Source organism: Triplophysa dalaica, chromosome 18, assembly GCF_015846415.1.
Source record: "Triplophysa dalaica isolate WHDGS20190420 chromosome 18, ASM1584641v1, whole genome shotgun sequence".
Classification (NCBI taxonomy): domain Eukaryota; kingdom Metazoa; phylum Chordata; class Actinopteri; order Cypriniformes; family Nemacheilidae; genus Triplophysa; species Triplophysa dalaica.
In genome coordinates, this window is record NC_079559.1 from 15,413,790 (window position 1) to 15,431,536 (window position 17,747).

General features: G+C 37.4%; 3 protein-coding genes across 3 annotated transcripts in view; 2 read left to right on the forward strand and 1 right to left on the reverse strand.

The window, feature by feature from the left end:
- The first annotated feature begins 193 nt into the window (after window positions 1-193).
- On the forward strand, window positions 194-2,120 carry pqbp1 (polyglutamine binding protein 1). The gene is made up of 7 exons (XM_056730064.1): window positions 194-285; window positions 476-542; window positions 639-750; window positions 854-954; window positions 1,038-1,241; window positions 1,325-1,394; window positions 1,784-2,120. Exons 2-7 carry the CDS (start codon window positions 476-478, stop codon window positions 1,956-1,958), a joined length of 729 nt encoding a protein of 242 aa, XP_056586042.1. The 5' UTR covers window positions 194-285; the 3' UTR covers window positions 1,959-2,120.
- Window positions 2,121-2,240: 120 nt separating this feature from the next.
- Window positions 2,241-12,764, reverse strand: gpkow (G patch domain and KOW motifs). Its single transcript, XM_056730063.1, has 11 exons — window positions 12,583-12,764; window positions 12,291-12,457; window positions 11,872-12,011; window positions 9,031-9,137; window positions 7,056-7,263; window positions 6,631-6,763; window positions 5,948-6,116; window positions 3,706-3,829; window positions 3,551-3,620; window positions 3,373-3,458; window positions 2,241-2,856 (listed from the first exon to the last, which is right to left on the reverse strand). Exons 1-11 carry the CDS (start codon window positions 12,762-12,764, stop codon window positions 2,728-2,730), a joined length of 1,515 nt encoding a protein of 504 aa, XP_056586041.1. The 3' UTR covers window positions 2,241-2,727.
- Window positions 12,765-14,162: 1,398 nt separating this feature from the next.
- The window catches only part of LOC130407097 (membrane-associated guanylate kinase, WW and PDZ domain-containing protein 1), a 67,770-nt gene continuing 64,185 nt past the window's right edge, over window positions 14,163-17,747 (forward strand). The window contains 1 exon segment of the mRNA XM_056729757.1: window positions 14,163-14,422. Within this exon segment, the coding sequence (XP_056585735.1) occupies window positions 14,340-14,422 (83 nt within the window). The 5' untranslated portion in view covers window positions 14,163-14,339.

Below are 17,747 nucleotides of genomic sequence, written 5' to 3' on the forward strand. Positions count from 1 at the left end.
CCCCCTTCTGGTTAGTGGTACCAAATATAACTAAATCTGTTAAACTTATTCAACTTGCGTTTGTTTAAAAAGCTATTTTAACACCACGACATTAACGTATAGCTGAAAATATAATACTTTTATACAATGATACAATTTAAGATGTAAAAAAACAACAAAATATATGTCCAGTCCCGTTACATGACGTCAAGCCACACTGTTGTGACGTCATTTCTCTGCGACCGGGGCGTTTGGCTTCTTTCAATGAATCGTTGGCTAGATTAATAACAATTTTACATTATAAAGGTAAAACATGCAGTTGTTGTTGTATATTTATATCTAAACTTGCATGTATTATATTTTTTATCACCGACATAGAAAGAACACCGCCCGGTAAAGCTCTGTGTTTATATTGTGCCACCGCAGTTAAGGTTACGCGTTGTCGATTAACACTAGTCTAACTGCCTTTATTAACTGAAATATTTTTTTTCTGCAGATGCCTCTGCCTCCAGCTTTACTTGCAAAACTTGCTAAAAGAGGCATCGTGAAACATGCAGACCAGGGTAAGACACCTTATATTTGTAAATTACTCATTAAACATAATTCTTGTTAATTTCAGACTCTTATTATATTACATAACCTCAATTCTCCACCACTAGACGCCGAAGAGGAGATCATCGCTGAAGACTATGACGATAACAACGTGGACTACGAGGCTACAAGACTTGAGAGTTTACCGACCAATTGGTACAAAGTTTTTGACTCGACGTGGTAAGTCCATCAATGACTTCCTCCCTTAATATTGCTAGTCAACTGTAAAAGATGTCAAATGTTTTCATCCCTTGTATTCAAAGTCATCTTGGCTCTTCCCTAGTGGGCTTCCATACTACTGGAATGTAGAAACAGATTTAGTGAGCTGGTTGTCCCCTAATGACTCTGCTGCTGTCATCACGAAAGCAGCCAAAAAACAGAAAGGTGAGGAAGTATGAGAATCACAGATTAATATGAAGACACATGATGGGGATGATGGCTTTAAATATTTGCATTTTGCTTCCAAGGTGAAACTGGACATGAGAAAGTGGACAACCACCAGGAGAAGTCAGAAAGAGAGAGGGAGAGAGAAAAAGAAAGGGACAGAGAAAGGGAGCGTGATCGAGACAGAGACGATGTACGGGACAGAGATCGAGACCGGGACAGAGACAGGGATCGAGACAGACGCTCAAGGAGAGATGAAAGTGCCCCGTACAATAAATCAAAAAGAGGTAATTCATGCAAAAACAGTTTAACAGTCTCTATATGTCATTTGTAAATGTCTCAACATAATTTTAATAACCTTTACAACAAGGAGGAAGTTGGAAGCCGCAACAAGAAGAAATGGATCCCATGGATCCCAGCGCCTATTCTGATGCACCAAGGTAATATACATGTTGGTAACGTTTGGACTGTTTAAATCTCACAAAAACATTTCCAAGTCACATTTCTCCCTAAAACAAATCAGAAAGACGGTCTTTAAGACATAAGATGTTGGCATTGTGTACAAAATACAATAATGATGTGTACATATTTAATTAACATAGTATTCTTATGTTATTTAATGAGAGATTATGTGCTTAAGGTCAATATTTAGATTTTGGGAGGATTATATACACAATTCATGACTTTTGTTTTTGCATGCAGACTTAAAAATTGTTATATTTCCAACAATTTTAGCATTTAATGTAATGACCACAAGCTTTAATAAGTTCTGTTTCCATCATTATGTATAATATACACAATTAAAACAATTTGTTGATGTCGGTTTAAGGGGCTTATGGTCCTCTGGCCTTCCAAAACGCAATGAGGCAAAGACAGGAGCAGACACCACGGCAGCTGGACCGCTGTTCCAGCAGAGACCGTACCCCAGTCCTGGAGCTGTTCTCAGGGCAAATGCTGCTAACGTCAAACGCCTGGAGGACGATGACGACAGTGATGATGACTGAACAAGGACAGTGTCTTAAGACATGTACATTTATTAACTGTTAACTGATTTTTTTTTACTTCAGAAATAGGTTCATTTGTAAATAAACCATGTGTTATACAATTTAAAAACAAAAGATGGTTGAACATGTCATACACTTCTTAATAAACATTTTGTCAGTTTTTGTGTGTTTCTGCGATGACTCAGTAATTCAGAGATCAGGGCACATTATTTTAGCAATGACATTTTAATATCAAAAGATAACATGAAAGGAACTGTGTGTTATGTTTTTTTAATGAACTAAATTTTCTCTATAAAAACCCAAATACAATCACAAGTGAAAGTCTGGACAGTATGATATTCTTTTTCATAAAAACAACAGGTCAAAAAAGACCAATATATTTCTCAGGTCAGTAGCAAATGCTGAAGTAACAAGAATAACCCGTGTTCATTATACCACTACACAGAAAAATGGCATGACCTGCATTGATCATATTAAAGACTATGCAAAACGAAGTTTGGCAATATAAGATTGTCTTTACTTAGGAGAGATCGTTTCTAGAACATGGTTTTCAATTATTGAAATTTTATTTCATCTCTATACCACAAAGGAATTCCCCTTTTAGGTCTAAACTTGCATTAAAAACAGCACCACAACTAACAAAATAAATTAGGTCTTGGTTGTATTAAAACAGTGAAGGTATATGATATGTTGGTCACTACAAAAACAGCAAATCACCACTCGGACAGGGCTGGAGATGAGAGGTGTGTTGTGTCATCCCATTGGCTGCTCAGTGTTCTGTTCCGCCCACATAATGACAGATGGCGTCATAGTCATAAGTAAACACCCGCTCCTCGTAACGCTCCAGCTGAACCATGGCTCTACACTTCTCTCGCTCTTTCTTCAGGATGCGGCCCACCTGCAAAACACAATTTTTATTGTATGCATAGAAGAAATGCATTTCAGGGAGCAAATGGCAGGAAATTGGAACCGTTTAATTTGTATTTTTGAGAACATCCGCTGCCTGAATTGATGTTATTGCCCGCACGCAAGTTAAAATTGCAATGCGCGGGAGCTTCAATGAGTCCGCCTACCTGTGCTCGTGTGCACCTTAAAGAGAACATTGATTATAATATTTCTGTACCAATGCATTACATTTTTAACAAAAAGATGCCTGTAAATAAATTGTAATTAGCGGACACCTTGGAGGACCCCCGGTTGAAGACTCCTGAAAGGCATAGTCCCGGCTTAAGCTAAACAGTCTCTGTGAAACCTAATTAAATTTAAAATTTGCAACATTTCACTTGTATGAAACATTTTTGCGTATTGCCGTGCATTCTGGGGTGGACTTTTGATGAAATACATGAAATTCTTGAATTGGAAACAGACATGTTGTATAGTATACAATACAAAAAAAGCAAGTCAATCCATTTACCTGTCCTTTGTGCTCCCCAACTACCACCATAATGGAGTCCGAGTCATTCTTGGGCACCATGGTCTCCAGCATCTTCTGTCTAATATCTTAATGGGACAAATGAGCCATATAATATCCATTATGAAATGCACGTCTGTGAAAATGCCCTTAGACATAAGACATATAAATGTGCCCCTACCGTCTAGCAGCCTTCCTTCTTCTGTACGACACACACAGGTGTAGGGTGTTAGAACATCCTCAATTGTCATCTAAACACAAGAACAAGAAATAAATAACCATTCCAATACTGAAAGATGACAACAGATCAGTTTCTACCAGGCTCCTTTGAGCTACCTTTGAGTTGTAGTATTTGCCTCCTTTAAATGCTTTGTCTATGAAACGCACACGGAGGTCTCTTTGGAGCCATGTGGGGGCTGGAGGAGAGGGCCGGGACTCCTTTGGAGGGGGGGGTTTCTCTCTGTAAGTTTAAAAACGAATACATTGCAACTCAGGAGACTTTCAATTTAATAGATGTGGAGTGACACCGTCACAGGTGTGTAAATGTGGCTCACCCAATTAGAATGACAATAAGAGTGTTAATATAAGTGTCAATGCTTAATGCAAAGCTACGATTTCTGGTCGTACAGTAATGTGTAAAAGTGTTGCCCCTTCCTGATTTTGTGGTTTTTTTGCATGTTTGTCACACTTTAATGTTTCAGATCATCAAACAAATGTAAATATTAATCAAATATAACACACACAACAAGCAGTTTTTAAATGAAGGTTTTCATTATTAAGGGAAAACATAATCCAAAACTACATGGACCTGTTTAAAAAAGTGTTTGCCCCCTAAACCTAATAAATGGTTGGGCCACCCTTAGCAGCATCAACTGCAATAAAGCGTTTGCGATAACATGCAATGAGTCTGTTACAGTGCTGTGGAGGAATTTTGGTCCACTCTTCTTTGCAGATTTGTTTTAATTCAGCCACATTTGAGGGTTTTCGAGCATGAACCGCCTTCTTAAGGTCATGCCACAGCATCTCAAAAGGATTCATGTCAGGACTTTGACTTGGTCACTCCAAAGTCTTCATTTAGTTTTTCTTCAGCCATTCAGAGGTGGACTTGCTGGTGCTTTTTGGATCATTGTCCTGCTGCAGAACCCAAGGTCGCTTCAGCTTGAGGTCACGAACAGATGGCCGCACATTCTCCTTCTACCTTTCGAGGTAGAAAGCAGAATTCATGTTTCCATTTACCACAGCAAGTCCTCCAGGTCCTGAAGCAGCAAAACAGCTCCAGACCATCACACTACCACCACTATATTTTACTGTTGGTTTGATGTTCTTTTTCTGAAATGCGGTGTTACTTTTATGCCAGACGTAATATGATACACACCTTCCAAAAAGTTCAACTTTTGTCTCGTCAGTCCACAGAGTATTTTCCTAAAGTCTTTGGGATCATCAAAATAATTTCTGGCAAAACTTAGACGAGCCTTTATGTTTTTTTGCTCAGCAGTGGTTTTCGTCTGCCAAGCAGACCATTTTTGCCCAGTCTCTCTTATGGTGGAGTCATGAACACTGACTTAACTGAGGCAAGTGATGACTGCAGTTCTGTGGATGTTGTTGTGGGGTCTTTTGTGACCTCTTGGATGAGTCGTCGCTGCGCTCTTGGGGTAATTTTGGACGGTCCGCCACTCTTGGGAAGGTTCTCCACTGTTCCATGTTTTCGGCATTTATGGATAATGGCTCTGACTGTGGTTCGCTGGCGTCCCAAAGCTTTAGAAATGTTTTTCTAAACTTTTCCAGACTCATAGATCTCAATTACTTTCTCATATGTTTCTGAATTTCTTTAGATTGCAGGATAATTTCTAGATTTTGAGGATCTTTTGGTCTACTTCACTTTGTCAGGGAGCTCCTATTTAAGTGAATTTCAGATTTCGAACAGGTGTGGCAGTAATCAGGCCTGGGTGTGGCTAGAGAAATTAAACTTAAGTTTGATAAACCACAGTTAAGTTATGCTTTAACAGGGGGGGAAACACTGTTTCACACATGTCCATGTAGTTTTGGATTTTCTTTTCCCTTAATAATGAAAACCTTTATTTAAAAATGGCATGTTGTGTTTACTTGTGTTATCTTTGACTAATATTTAAATTAGTTTGATGATCTGAAACATTTAAGTGTGACAAACATGAAAAAAAAATACAAAATCAGAAAGGGGGCCAACACTTTTTCACATCACTCAATGTATATATAATTGGACATGTTTTACATCATGCATTTTAAAGTAATATCAACTTTAAAAGAACAATTAAATAGCATTTATACAGTAGGTACGTTGTATATATATTTTTTTAGTATCTGCATGTAATGCGACTTAAGCATAAATGCTACCCCTCACCAATTCAAATCAAATTCTTTTTTTCCTATAAAAGTAAACATTATTTAAAAACATCAAACATCTTTTGGTTTACATTCTTCAAATTGCAATAAATGTCTATTTAAAAAAAGTAAAGTAGATAAATTCCATTTGTAAAATCCTGAATTTACTTGATTACTTTGAACATAGCGCCCACTAGAGACTGTTTGTCTGGTGTCTCACCTGTCTGTTTCTGATTCTTTGTGTTTTCTTTTCCTCTGATCTCGATCTCTGTCTGTCCCTCTGTCTGTTTTTCCTCTTTCATCTTTGCCATTTATCCCCTGCTCTCGCTCTCTCTGCTGTTCCCGTTCTCTCTCTTTCTCCTTGTCTTTGTGGGCTTTGCTAAGGCGACCTGGTATAGAAAGATATTTGGTATTTGTTGACTGTCAATCTCAAGTAAGTAATTCAACACAGCAGTTTAAATGTATTCACATTAGTTTACATAGAAGCATATGTGTAAATCAGTTTCACATCCACAAACTAGCCGGAGAGAAATGTAAATCCCAGATCACATAACTTTCGATTACAGACAAACAGGAGACCAGGTGATGTTTTGGGTTGAAACGCTCAAACCCAAAAAGCTTGTTTTCCCAGTAGCTCGCCTTGCATCGAACACAGTCAATTTCGTTGTTATTTAACTTAAAGACCCCATGAAACAATATCGACCCTATTTATTTTCTTATTGATCGTTTGATCATATTGATTTTTTTTTTTTTTTTTACAATATTTAAAAGAAAATTTCAACTGTAATTGCCTCTAAAGCAACTTTTTATTTCTGATGACATAAGCTTAAGTCTATTATGGGCGGGTAAAAGTATTATTTGTACATTATTTGTAAAGAATAAGTGTTTTAGAGTATTGCTTACTAATGTCTCTGCTGTATTTTTCATACTCCTTGCGTGTGACCAGTTTTATCGAGTGCTGAATGATGGTCACAGTCTTTCCTCCAATGGCAAGTTTGACAACAACTCTGGCGTTATCAGGATCCACTCCATCTATCTGTAAAGAGATAAACCAAAATTAATGTATTCTAAAAATGATACATTTTATTCACAAAATATTTATTTACTATAAGTACTTTTCTAAACTACAGATTTGAATTATGACACAAGGGGGAGCCAGCAACCTTCTGTAAATCAATCAAGTGGGCACATTTATTATTCATTGAATCCAAATATTGAAAGAAAAACAATCTGGCCTTAATATTGCTTTGTATCCATCTCTTTTCTAGAATATTTATTGACAGACACAAAAATGCAATGCAGAGATTCATCAGTAATATTATTCTCACCTTCCCATACAGATCTTTATGTGCTCCTGCCAGGACCAGCACATATCCTCCAGGCCCCAGAACCAGAGCTTCCTCCTCATTCCCCTTCTCATCACCAGGTTTAGGGGGGCGTTTGGGACGCCCGGGCTCCAGATCCTTAATGGCAGAGCGATCGGCACCTAAACCCATTCCTTTAGGCCTTAACTGGTGCTCTATGGGCTTCACATCTCTAATGGAAATAGATGAGAGAGGACAGAGATGATGAAACAAATTTTTTACATAGTTTGAGGAGGAACTATAAAGACATCTCACGTTAACAGAATTATTTCTGTCATACAGAATTTCAAACATTGACAGATGATTGTAAATGCTGTCCATCTTTTTGACAGAAAAAGAAAGATCATTTAAATCCAGCATGTCAAGTTTCATTTTAATCATTTGTACATGCCAGGGTATGATGGCTTCTGCAGTTTCTTTTGCATCTCTCTCTCTCTAGTTTAAAGACTAGACTTTAAAGTAATATAAGAAACACTTCTCTTTAATGCTACATTGCTACATACATAATGTAGTATAAAAGGAAAAACACAGATAGTGTTAGATGCTTTTGAAATGCACTGTAATTATTAGGGCAAGTTATGATGGATAAGAATAGACATTGACATAAATTCAGAGCATAACCTTAGTTAGATTACAAGTAATCGAGATTTCAATGCAAAACCGCCGCAAAACGCTTGACACGCGTGCGTCAGACCCCGCCCCTAATAAAGAGCAGTCTGAGTGTTGCCATGTTCATACAAGCCGGCAGATGGGCCCTTAAGCACAAAAGATTAAAGAGTGTGCAGCCAGTCTGTGCCAAAGATTGTCATAGTGGGTTCCAAAATAATTCTTCATCGCATTCAACATAAAATCATAATCTCTCGTCATTAATGTTTTCAGCCACTACAATAATCCCAGCAGAAGAAAACATGATCAGTTAAGACTTCCAGAGAGATTTAGCATCAATTGATTCAGAACACAAAAAAACACAAAGTACTGATGAAACTATGAAGATGCTGAAGAGATCAAAGATGAACAGATGCATTTCTAACAATATAAAGTGCTTTAAGTAGAAGTGCTATAGATCAATTATTCAATTAAAATTGCTTTTATAACTATTAGCATAAACTGTGTCAGCTCGTTTTAGCACATCAATGTAAAGGTTGGAATAAAATAGCATCCTACAAGCAGTAACATGTAATAAAATAAGACCAATGACAAACGATCAATGATACAAACAACAAAATTGTTAACTTTGTAAAATTTTTAGACATACATTTTTTATTTTACAATAGATATTTTGGTATTACTTTTTCAGAGGTATTATAGTATTTTTTGTTTTTTAATATTTTTAGTTAGCTTTTATTTTTAGATTTTAGTAACAATTGTGTATGCGGTTTTGTCTTTCTATTGTTTGTTTATTTATTATATGGCTATATAAGATTAACTTGTTTTTATTTAAAAAAATATATAATTATTGTGCCTAAAACTTATTTCTGTTTATTCTGAGGCAAAATTTCAATTTTTCGTTTAGTTTAAGTTTTTCCAATTAGATTCCAATAAACAGAAGTCATTTTAGCAAACTAAAATAACCTTGCATCTTTTTTATATTTGATATATATTTAATAGATATTTTGTTTTTCACTTTCACATGAATAATTGAATTATTAGTTCTATGTATATATAATATTATCCTATTAAAATATCATCTATATTATCTTCGCTTCCCTGCATTTACTGGAAAGGTACTTTGATGCGATGCAATATTCTAAAATATTTCACTATAGAAATAATTTTAAAAAGAAAAAATAATAATGAAAGCAAGTTTGCATCCATCATTTTATAGTCAAGTTTCATTACACTTTCCAAAAAATTAAACATTGCATTTTTTAAATGCTTTTTAGTGATCTTTGTACACCTTATTCATGACCCCTTCATAAACAGAAACTGAGATTCTTACTGTTTAAACGTGCGTCCAATTCCCACTCCTTCCTTCCAGCCCATTCCTTTCAACATCGCCATCCCATAAGCCTCCACGGGAACACGGTCATAGTCCGCCTCTGTGGACTGAATTACAATGGACGTCAACTCTCCATTTAACATGCACCCCCCTCAAACATCACATAATTCAAATACAAGCTTACAGACACAAACTCTCAACAAACAACCCAATGAACAGCACATTCAGACATTGATAAACATAACACTCATTAGAAACCCCTTCACCTCAAGAGAAAGTGATAATGACATGAAACATCACAGCTCTCTTCATGAAAACGAATAAACAAGCTAAGTAAAATTTACTCGAAATCTAATCAAGTTATGCCTACAGTCTACAAGTGATGGAATTGCACTGCGGGGGAGAGTGACACTGGAGGTGAGAGAGAGAGAGAGAGAAAGAGAGGGAAGGAGAGAGTGTGAAAGGGAGAAAGGGAGAGAGAGAGAGAGAGAGAGAGAGAGAGAGAGAGCGCGAGAGAGAGAGAGAAAGAGAGGGAAGGAGAGGGAAGGAGAGAGTGTGAAAGGGAGAAAGGGAGAGAGAGAGAGAGAGAGAGAGAGAGAGAGAGAGAGAAAGGGAGAGAGAGAGAGAGAGAGAGAGAGAGAGAAAGAAAGGGAGAAAGAGGAGAGAGAAAGAGAGAGAGGAGGAGAGAGAGTGAGAGAGAGAAAGAGAGAGAGAGAGAGAAAGAAAGAAAGAGAGGGAGGGGGAGAGAGAGATGCAGAGTAAGCTGTTTGGATGCGGCAGCGGGGTTTCTCATCACTCATTTCATTAGGACACGCCTTATACTACATACACAATTTAAATGAAACAAGAGTACTGCATGTGCTATGACCTTGAACTGCCTGTGCTGACATCACCTTTACAGGAAAACAGTTTGAGCAGCAGAGCTGCAGAACACACACTTCACAAACTAATGATAAAAAAACACATTACAAATAACGGACTATAATTTTATTAGCAATGCTTGATTTGAAATGATAGATTTCCTGAGGTGCAAGACAATTTTGTGCATGTTGCTAAATCTTTAAGAATTAATATGCATGCACCTTTAATCACCTAATGGCATACACACTGAAGATTTACAGTCTCCTCTGGGAAAAGGTTCATCCTGCACTACACAGATTTATGCTCAGTCAAATTTAGTAGTAAATCACAGTTAAAGGTGCAAATATCAAACTTCTTTTACCCTCATGTCATGACCACAAACAAATAAATGTTTATATTAAAATGCTAACCTGTTATCACGAGCAAAACGGTTGGAAGTCGTAAACATCCGGGATAGCATGAGGGCAAGTAAATTGAGAGAATTTTTATTTTTAAGTGAATTAATCCTTTACTTGCTGACAAAATTAAATTCAACTGCCCTGTTACATGTTTCATCAGGAGGTACATTAACACAAAGACAACCGCACTTATTAGGCAAATTCACAAGGTCTTTAAAATGAATTAAGACATATGCTTACTTTCTAAAATACATTTATAGAATTTGAATCCTAAAAAAGAAAACGTACATTATAGAAATATTAAAAACTAAAAATGTAAAAAACTATCTAGTTACTGAATCTCTACTGTTAACAGACTTTCGTCCAAAAAACGCAATGTCTACAGGCTGCGAATGACAAACACAGTAATTAAACTGGAAAGTGTAAAAACTATTTTCATATAGTTATGTGAATATATAGATATGTCAATGTATCGCATATCACAATACAAACATTTATACATAAAGTTATAAGAACTGTACGACAATTGTTTTACTTTCTAAATTAAAATGTACATAAATAATACTAACAGCACTATTCAAATTCTATTAATTCACATTCAGAATGTTTATTAAACCTTGAATGCTGAAAATTATTTTACAAAACAACTAACATTATTAAAAGACGCTTAATTTTTTAGAAATCTCATTTTTACCAAAGTTTTTGAAAATATGTATTGTGTGCTTAACAGTATCATTACACCCAGTTTATTTCTTTATTTTTAACGTCATATCAGCAAACGGCAAACTAAGTCATGGTATACTAAAACTGTTCATAGAAGTGAGATGTGACTAAAATGTCCCAATTTATTCTTGAACCATAATTTATTTTTGTATTTCCACACTTAGAATGTCCCCAATGTTGGACTTGACTCTGTGACCCTCATCAGCACTGTATAGAGGCCAAAAAAAAAGAGTGAAAGCAGACTGCGGATTTTCAGCCAAAGAGAAAACATGGTCTGTTCAAACATTCACCAATCTGGACACGTTTATTTAGATGTACAAGTACTGCTGAATCACTTTCAGGCATGCAAATACACTGAGGTCACATGTAAAGGTAACTGCTACCATAGTCTTACCTACACTTAGCCACAGTAAAACTCTACAGTCTCGTCTTGGTTCACTGAATCCCTGTCTACCAAAAGATTAAAACACATAGCCCTCTCGTCTCCCCTAACATTCTCCCACTCATTCCCACACTTATATCGCCAAGGAAGAGTCTCTGCTTCATCTGATTAATGCAAAGATCGTATTCCACTTAATTCAATACAATTTGCTATGGTAAACCCAGCACTGTTGCACCTTTACAAAGCAATCTACACAAATCTCATCAAACATCACCGTGCAGGATCGGAAGTCTATTCCTCAAGAGGTTCTGCACTGGCAAAAGCCTTTCAGTTTTAATTTAACAATTCATAACTCATACAAAAGCTCAACATCATGCAGAGGAGGTAAAATATTTATACTGTCTAGACTAGTAGTTTAATGCAAGTGCACGACTGCTGTCCATCTGTCCCTCGGTTGTATCAGAAATCAGTACTTACCGACTCTGGGCGCAACTCAACGTTGACTTTGTCTCCATCTTCAAAGCCCTGCGGGGCCTGGTTCTGCATGAGAAGAGGAATGGCAATGTTTGGATCAGTCTGCGGGCCGTTCTTCCATATCTCCTGCTGCTTTTGAGACTCTGCAGGGGAAAGAATGAGACTTCAGAAAATAATTTGAGATACATTTACATTCCCCTGTGTGCTTTGCTCAATAGACAATAACAATAACTCATTTATTATTGAATTTCTAAGTTTAAACCTGCAATATTTGGCCACTACAGATCTTTAAAGAATACGCCACATGCCCAAAACCAAACAATTTAATCACGTAGGCGGTTTTAGAATATCCATTACTGAAAACAGACGAGTTTTTATAAGTTGCTTCTTTTTTTAAAGGATAGGAGTCCCAGGTAACACACCTTCGATGAGTTCTTTGACAGCCTGGGACTCGACCGTGTCCTCCTGTGACGGATCTGTGCTCTCCTCCTTGCTGCTCTTGTCCCCTCGCTCAGCATCCTCCCGGTACCAGCGGTTCTTATGTATAAGCGGGATGATCAGCTCTTTCGGTTTCTCCACCGGTTTGGTCCTGTAAAACGACAGAGAAATAAAGACACATGGCCCACGATGAGATCTTAACAGAACAAACGTATAAGTCGTGTAAGGTTCATTGAGACTATGTGCTAGTCAAGCTAACATTAGCCTTCAACTCACCCTTTTAATTCTTTCCCTTCGACCTCAACTAAATAATCTTTCTCCGCTGCCTTAACGGATTTAGTCTTGGCAAGTGTTTTACTAAAACCAAAAGATATCGGGCCGGACTTTTTGCTCGTATCCTCTTGAATATTATTACTATTCTCTGATTCACGTTCTCGGTACGACTCCGGCGACGCCATGTTTGTTGTGTATTATGGTCGCTGGTAAATGTAGTTTTATGTAATATAATTCCACACAAGTCGGGTTCGAAAGTACTGCTGTTCCCATAATGCAACACGACACACAGAACTAGCGTTCTTTCATTTTTTTTTATAAAAGTAAACGTGTTTTTTGAGCTTTTCATTAATTTCATTTTTAACTAATTGTTTTGCATTAAAGTTACAACGTTTTAATTTTTAAGCAGTTGTCAGAGTTATTATAAATATACCTGCTTCTTGAGTTCACCTTGTGACCCAGGTAAATAAGTTACATTAACGACAGTTTTTATAATTGAAGTGAAAATTTGCTTTTTTTAACATAAATAAATGTGGTAATAAATTGAAGGAAATATATATTAGCGTTTTGCAACAACCAACGTGCATTTCACAAACAGACAAAAATGTGAACCATCTGTATTTTACTGCTAAAGTTTGGGTAGAGATCTGCTGTGGATAATATCAAAGACACCTCACTCGGCCTCTTCTGTAACCTTTACCGACGGAGGTTTGACAGTAAAGACTAAATTACCTGCCAAATTATATTAGGCTCCGCCCATCAACCATTTCTATTTATTAAAGCAGTATGGCGAAATTAAAGGCACCTCCACGTAACGTTCCCCAAATTTACCCAAACCCTCTCACATAGCACGTGCCCGCATTGACCTAAGAAACGCTTTCAACAAAACTGCTAAACTACCTGCTTCGGTAACACAAGGGGCGGTTCTTCTCCCTCCCCTCAGCGCCTCCAATATTGCTTCTTACCCTTATAACGGTGTTCTTTCCTTATTGCTTACGCCTGGGAATATTGAACAATACGCCAGTGCGCTAGATGCTGTTCTGGACCGGTGACATGCATCGCTTGCCCGCAGCGTGCCTTCACGGACGCCGCGAGACGCACCGGACATCCGTGTCACTGTCCTCCAGTTCATAATCGATAGTGTCGCCGTGTTCTGCTTATCGAGCGCTTTGAGAAGCCATCCTCAGCTTAACCGCGGTAATGTGACCGATCAACCTATTTACTCCAAAAGTCAAAAACAAATACGCGGATTAACAAAGCCTCAGGAAACACAATGAGGAGAAAGCGATAACTATGAAGGTAAGATCTGGTCTGTGATCAATCTGCCATCGATTTGTCAAGTAGACGTGTTGCGACGTGAAAATCACATGGTGCTTGTAACAAGAACATGCAGATGTCATACAGTTTGTTCGGGACATAAGTTGTCAGTGGTCCATAAACCATGATCTCGTGGTAGTGAGTGTTGTTTTCGACTGTCAACGAAGTGCAAACGCGCTGTCCGATTTGCGTTTTTTTCACCCGCGTTTTTTTCTCACAGATCCTCGCGGGTCCCGTTACCAGCTGTACACCACAGTGTCCCTATAACCAGTGTGGCGTGCGCATCTCATCTGCGCTGCCCCTACGCGTACAGATTGTGTGTTCTTAAGAAAATAGTGATTTTAAAGTCGTGCAAAGTTAGAAATCTCACCGCATCTAATAATTAACTATTTCTTTTTAGCATTTTTGGCCGTCGCGGTCAAATCTAGTTTTTTGCCGGACCAATGTATATAGACGCGTTTAAACGGATGATATTTGAACGCCTCAGTTGTTTGAAGAGAATGTGTGTATGTCAGCGACAATGCAGGTGAGTGTTTTCTGCAAATATCAGTGTTTGTAGTATAAATGTGGGTGTGGGAGAGACGATGCTAGAAAGATGCGTTGAGTTTGTTGCCAGATACAACAGTTAAACATACGTGGTACATTACTTTTAATTCATTTTTTTTGTCATTCCAACTGTATAGGTTTCTATGTAAATGTCCTTTTTTACTTAATAATAATGTTATTTGTTTATTATTTTATTCTGCTGTTTATTTTTATATTATTTATTTATACATTGGAATATTTTTACAATTATCTGTTTTGCATTTAGACTTATCTATTCTATTAGTTTGTTTTTCAGATAGCTATACAACAATTTAATATACAACAACTTATCTTTGTTAATCCTGGAATGAGTTTTTTGTCACTGTTTGAAATATCATTAACTTGAAAACTTAATATTGCATTATGCTTACTCGGGTTAGCGTGACATTTGACAGAAAGCATGCATGTGTGAATGTATTTATATAACTTTAACTTAATTTGGCAGCTATTTGTGTGTGACTGGTTTATGTGTAGTACAGAAATTGGCGGTGAGATGCTGAAGGTGTGTTTGTGTGCGAGCAGGGTGTGTCTGTCCTGATGTGATTTTGAAATAATGAATGTTGTGACCCAGACTTCACAACAGTAAGCTGCTGCAGGCTCATAGGAGTCAAGGTTATACTACAGTTATGAATCATTCATTAGGAGAAAGAGAAAAAGAGAGATCCAAATAAAGCAACAATTGCAATCTGACCGAAACCCACGAGAAACACGTTTCACATTAGTTTACACAACAGTCTGTGTGCGTATGTGTGAACATATACCAGGAGTCTCCCCTTCACCCTTTCTAATTTCTAAATTCAACTTCTGTCCAATTACTGATAATCATTTCATTTCAGCCGAATATTTCGGAGCCGGATCTTGATTATGGAGTTGATATCTGATTTAATGAGACTATCCTGATCCACTGCGCAGAGCATTTATTGTGCGTAGTTGTTAATTGTGCGATTATATGTACAGTCCACACCTCACTTGATGCATATTCAAGGTGATGTGTTGAATGTGTGTTTGAAGGAGAGAGAGAGAGATGTGTAGAGATAGAGGCTGCAGTTTACCCTTGCCGGTGTAGGACGACGCTGCAAGACAATTCTGCTTGTGTGAGCCCACTGTTTGCATTTCAAGGCCGGCGCAATCTGTCTGCTAATCTGTTTCAACTCCACCACTCTCTGATGTCTATTTGAATCTATAACAGCCAGTCTTATTACTTGTTGTGAAGGTCGTTCAAAAGAAACGTGTTGTCAGAATGAAAATCTAGAGGCAATAGATTGGATACATTTCAATTTATAATTTGAAGGAGTAGTTTATCCGAAAATGAGCTGACTCACTCATTTACTCACTCTCATTGAGGTTGAAACCTGTTTGATCAAAAGGAGACTTTTTGAAGAATGTTGATGCTGTCGAGGTATTTCAAATAATCTCCATGTTGAAAAAAAACAGCATATGGTGGTTAGTTTGTATCTGGTTCTGAGGCATGGTAGCTGGTTTCAGATGGTCATTTGCTGGATTAAACTGGTCATGAGCTGGTGTAGGACCATCTTAAACCAGTAAAAGACCAGTTTAAACCAGAAACCAGTACCTACCAACTACCATGCTACCAAACCTACCTAACCAGCTGTTTTTTCAACAGGTATACCATGATCAGGGGCTGTCAGGCTAAAACGAAAAACAAAACATTTATTTTTAGAAACTCTTTCCTTCTAATCGTGTTTTGAAAAATTTGGATCCGTGTTCTACACTCTAGTAAAAGATAATTTAACCCCAGGCCATCCCAGAAGACATTTGTTAACCCACTGTCATTTGGATTATTTTAAAGATGGATCTTTGTGTTTTCTAGTCGCATGTAAGAAGATAACGACAGCATTTTGAATATATATAAAATTATATAAAATAGATGTAAAATGATTTGTTTGTGTTCGGTTAAAGAAAGGAAGTCACACTACATCTGGGATACCCTGAGGTTGGTTAATTTCTGAGGAATGTTTTTCATATTTTTCTGAACTATTTTTTAGCAACAATGATATAGAAGAATACTTTTTAGTTCTCCAAAGAACTTTTCAGCTATATTTTCCTAAAAATACCTTTTTTAATTTGTGAAGAGCAACAGAACAGTTTGGTTCTTTATGGCACCATACAGTCTGACAGCTGAATTTTAGTAACCTTATTTCAACAGTGCAGATGATACAAAATCTCCATTTGTACTACTTTACTACTTTTTAAATCAATTAAAAAAAGGCAAATGGACAACATTCCTTTTGATGGTCAAAATGAGTAAAAGCAACAAACTAATCAATGAGTCAATAACCCAAACTGTTTAAGCTCTAATATCTCAACATGGATCACTGAAGCACGATTGAGATTGTATTGTTCTTTATCTTCACACCATTTAACCTAAGAGTCAATACCTGGCCATAGTCTTCCTCGCTTCATTATCCAGACCAAATGGACCTTGACATGTCTGTTGCTTGAAACAACACCAAATATAAATCAAAGGGTTGATTGATCTGTCCCCACTATATGGGTATTGATAGCGGGGTTTACGTGTTGCTGTAAAATTGCTACAAGAGACCCCCACGCAGCCTTGAGCTGGAGGCTGCCCTCGTGTTGAGGGAGGGAGATTCAGGAATCGATATCAAGTGATGCGGAGGAGAGGAGTAAAGAAGGCAAAGAGAGAACTGAGAGGAGAGAAAGAGGGTCAAGAGAGAATGAAAAATCAAAGAAAGATTGAAGAGGTGAAGTTAAGGAAGAGGTTAAGAAAAGAGAAATAGATGGAAGATGGGGATGCGAATAGAGAAAGTAGAAGGGAAAGATGGAGGGTCACCTTCAGCGATGGCATCTGATTCAGCACAATCTATATCACTCGCACTCAGGTTACCGCACTGTGACCGAACCGAGCATGATGGGACTTTTTGTGGCCAAGTCTCTTCCTGTTTCATTTTCAAGATGTTTCTACCTCAGTTCTTTGACCTTTTATCTATACAAACTCAATCTCCGCTCATCGTGCTCTTTTTATGTTCTTCTGGCTGTTCTATACATAACTCAAGATTTGTGATGGTGTTTCTTTCCACAGTATCATGTCATTGTCATTATGAAGCTGTAGAGTTATTCGTCATGTCATGTTCTTTCGAGCCCAAGCTCATTTTTCATCTCCCTGTATTATCTCGACATTTCTGCTCTCTCTCTCTCTCTCTCTCTCTCTCTCTCTCTCTCTCTCTCTCTCTCAGGTCTCTATCGCTGTATAAAATCACCACTCTTCCATGATAAGTGTTTGG

Coding starts and splice junctions, on each gene's coding strand:
- pqbp1 (XM_056730064.1), top strand. CDS start 476: ATGCCTCTGCCTCCAGCTTTACTTGCAAAACTTGCTAAAAGAGGCATC. Junction 543..638: donor CGTGAAACATGCAGACCAGG/GTAAGACACCTT, acceptor CTCCACCACTAG/ACGCCGAAGAGGAGATCATC. Junction 751..853: donor AAAGTTTTTGACTCGACGTG/GTAAGTCCATCA, acceptor GCTCTTCCCTAG/TGGGCTTCCATACTACTGGA.
- gpkow (XM_056730063.1), bottom strand. CDS start 12,764: ATGGCGTCGCCGGAGTCGTACCGAGAACGTGAATCAGAGAATAGTAAT. Junction 3,830..5,947: donor AAAGAATCAGAAACAGACAG/GTGAGACACCAG, acceptor TTAAACTTACAG/AGAGAAACCCCCCCCTCCAA. Junction 3,621..3,705: donor GCAAATACTACAACTCAAAG/GTAGCTCAAAGG, acceptor TCTTGTGTTTAG/ATGACAATTGAGGATGTTCT.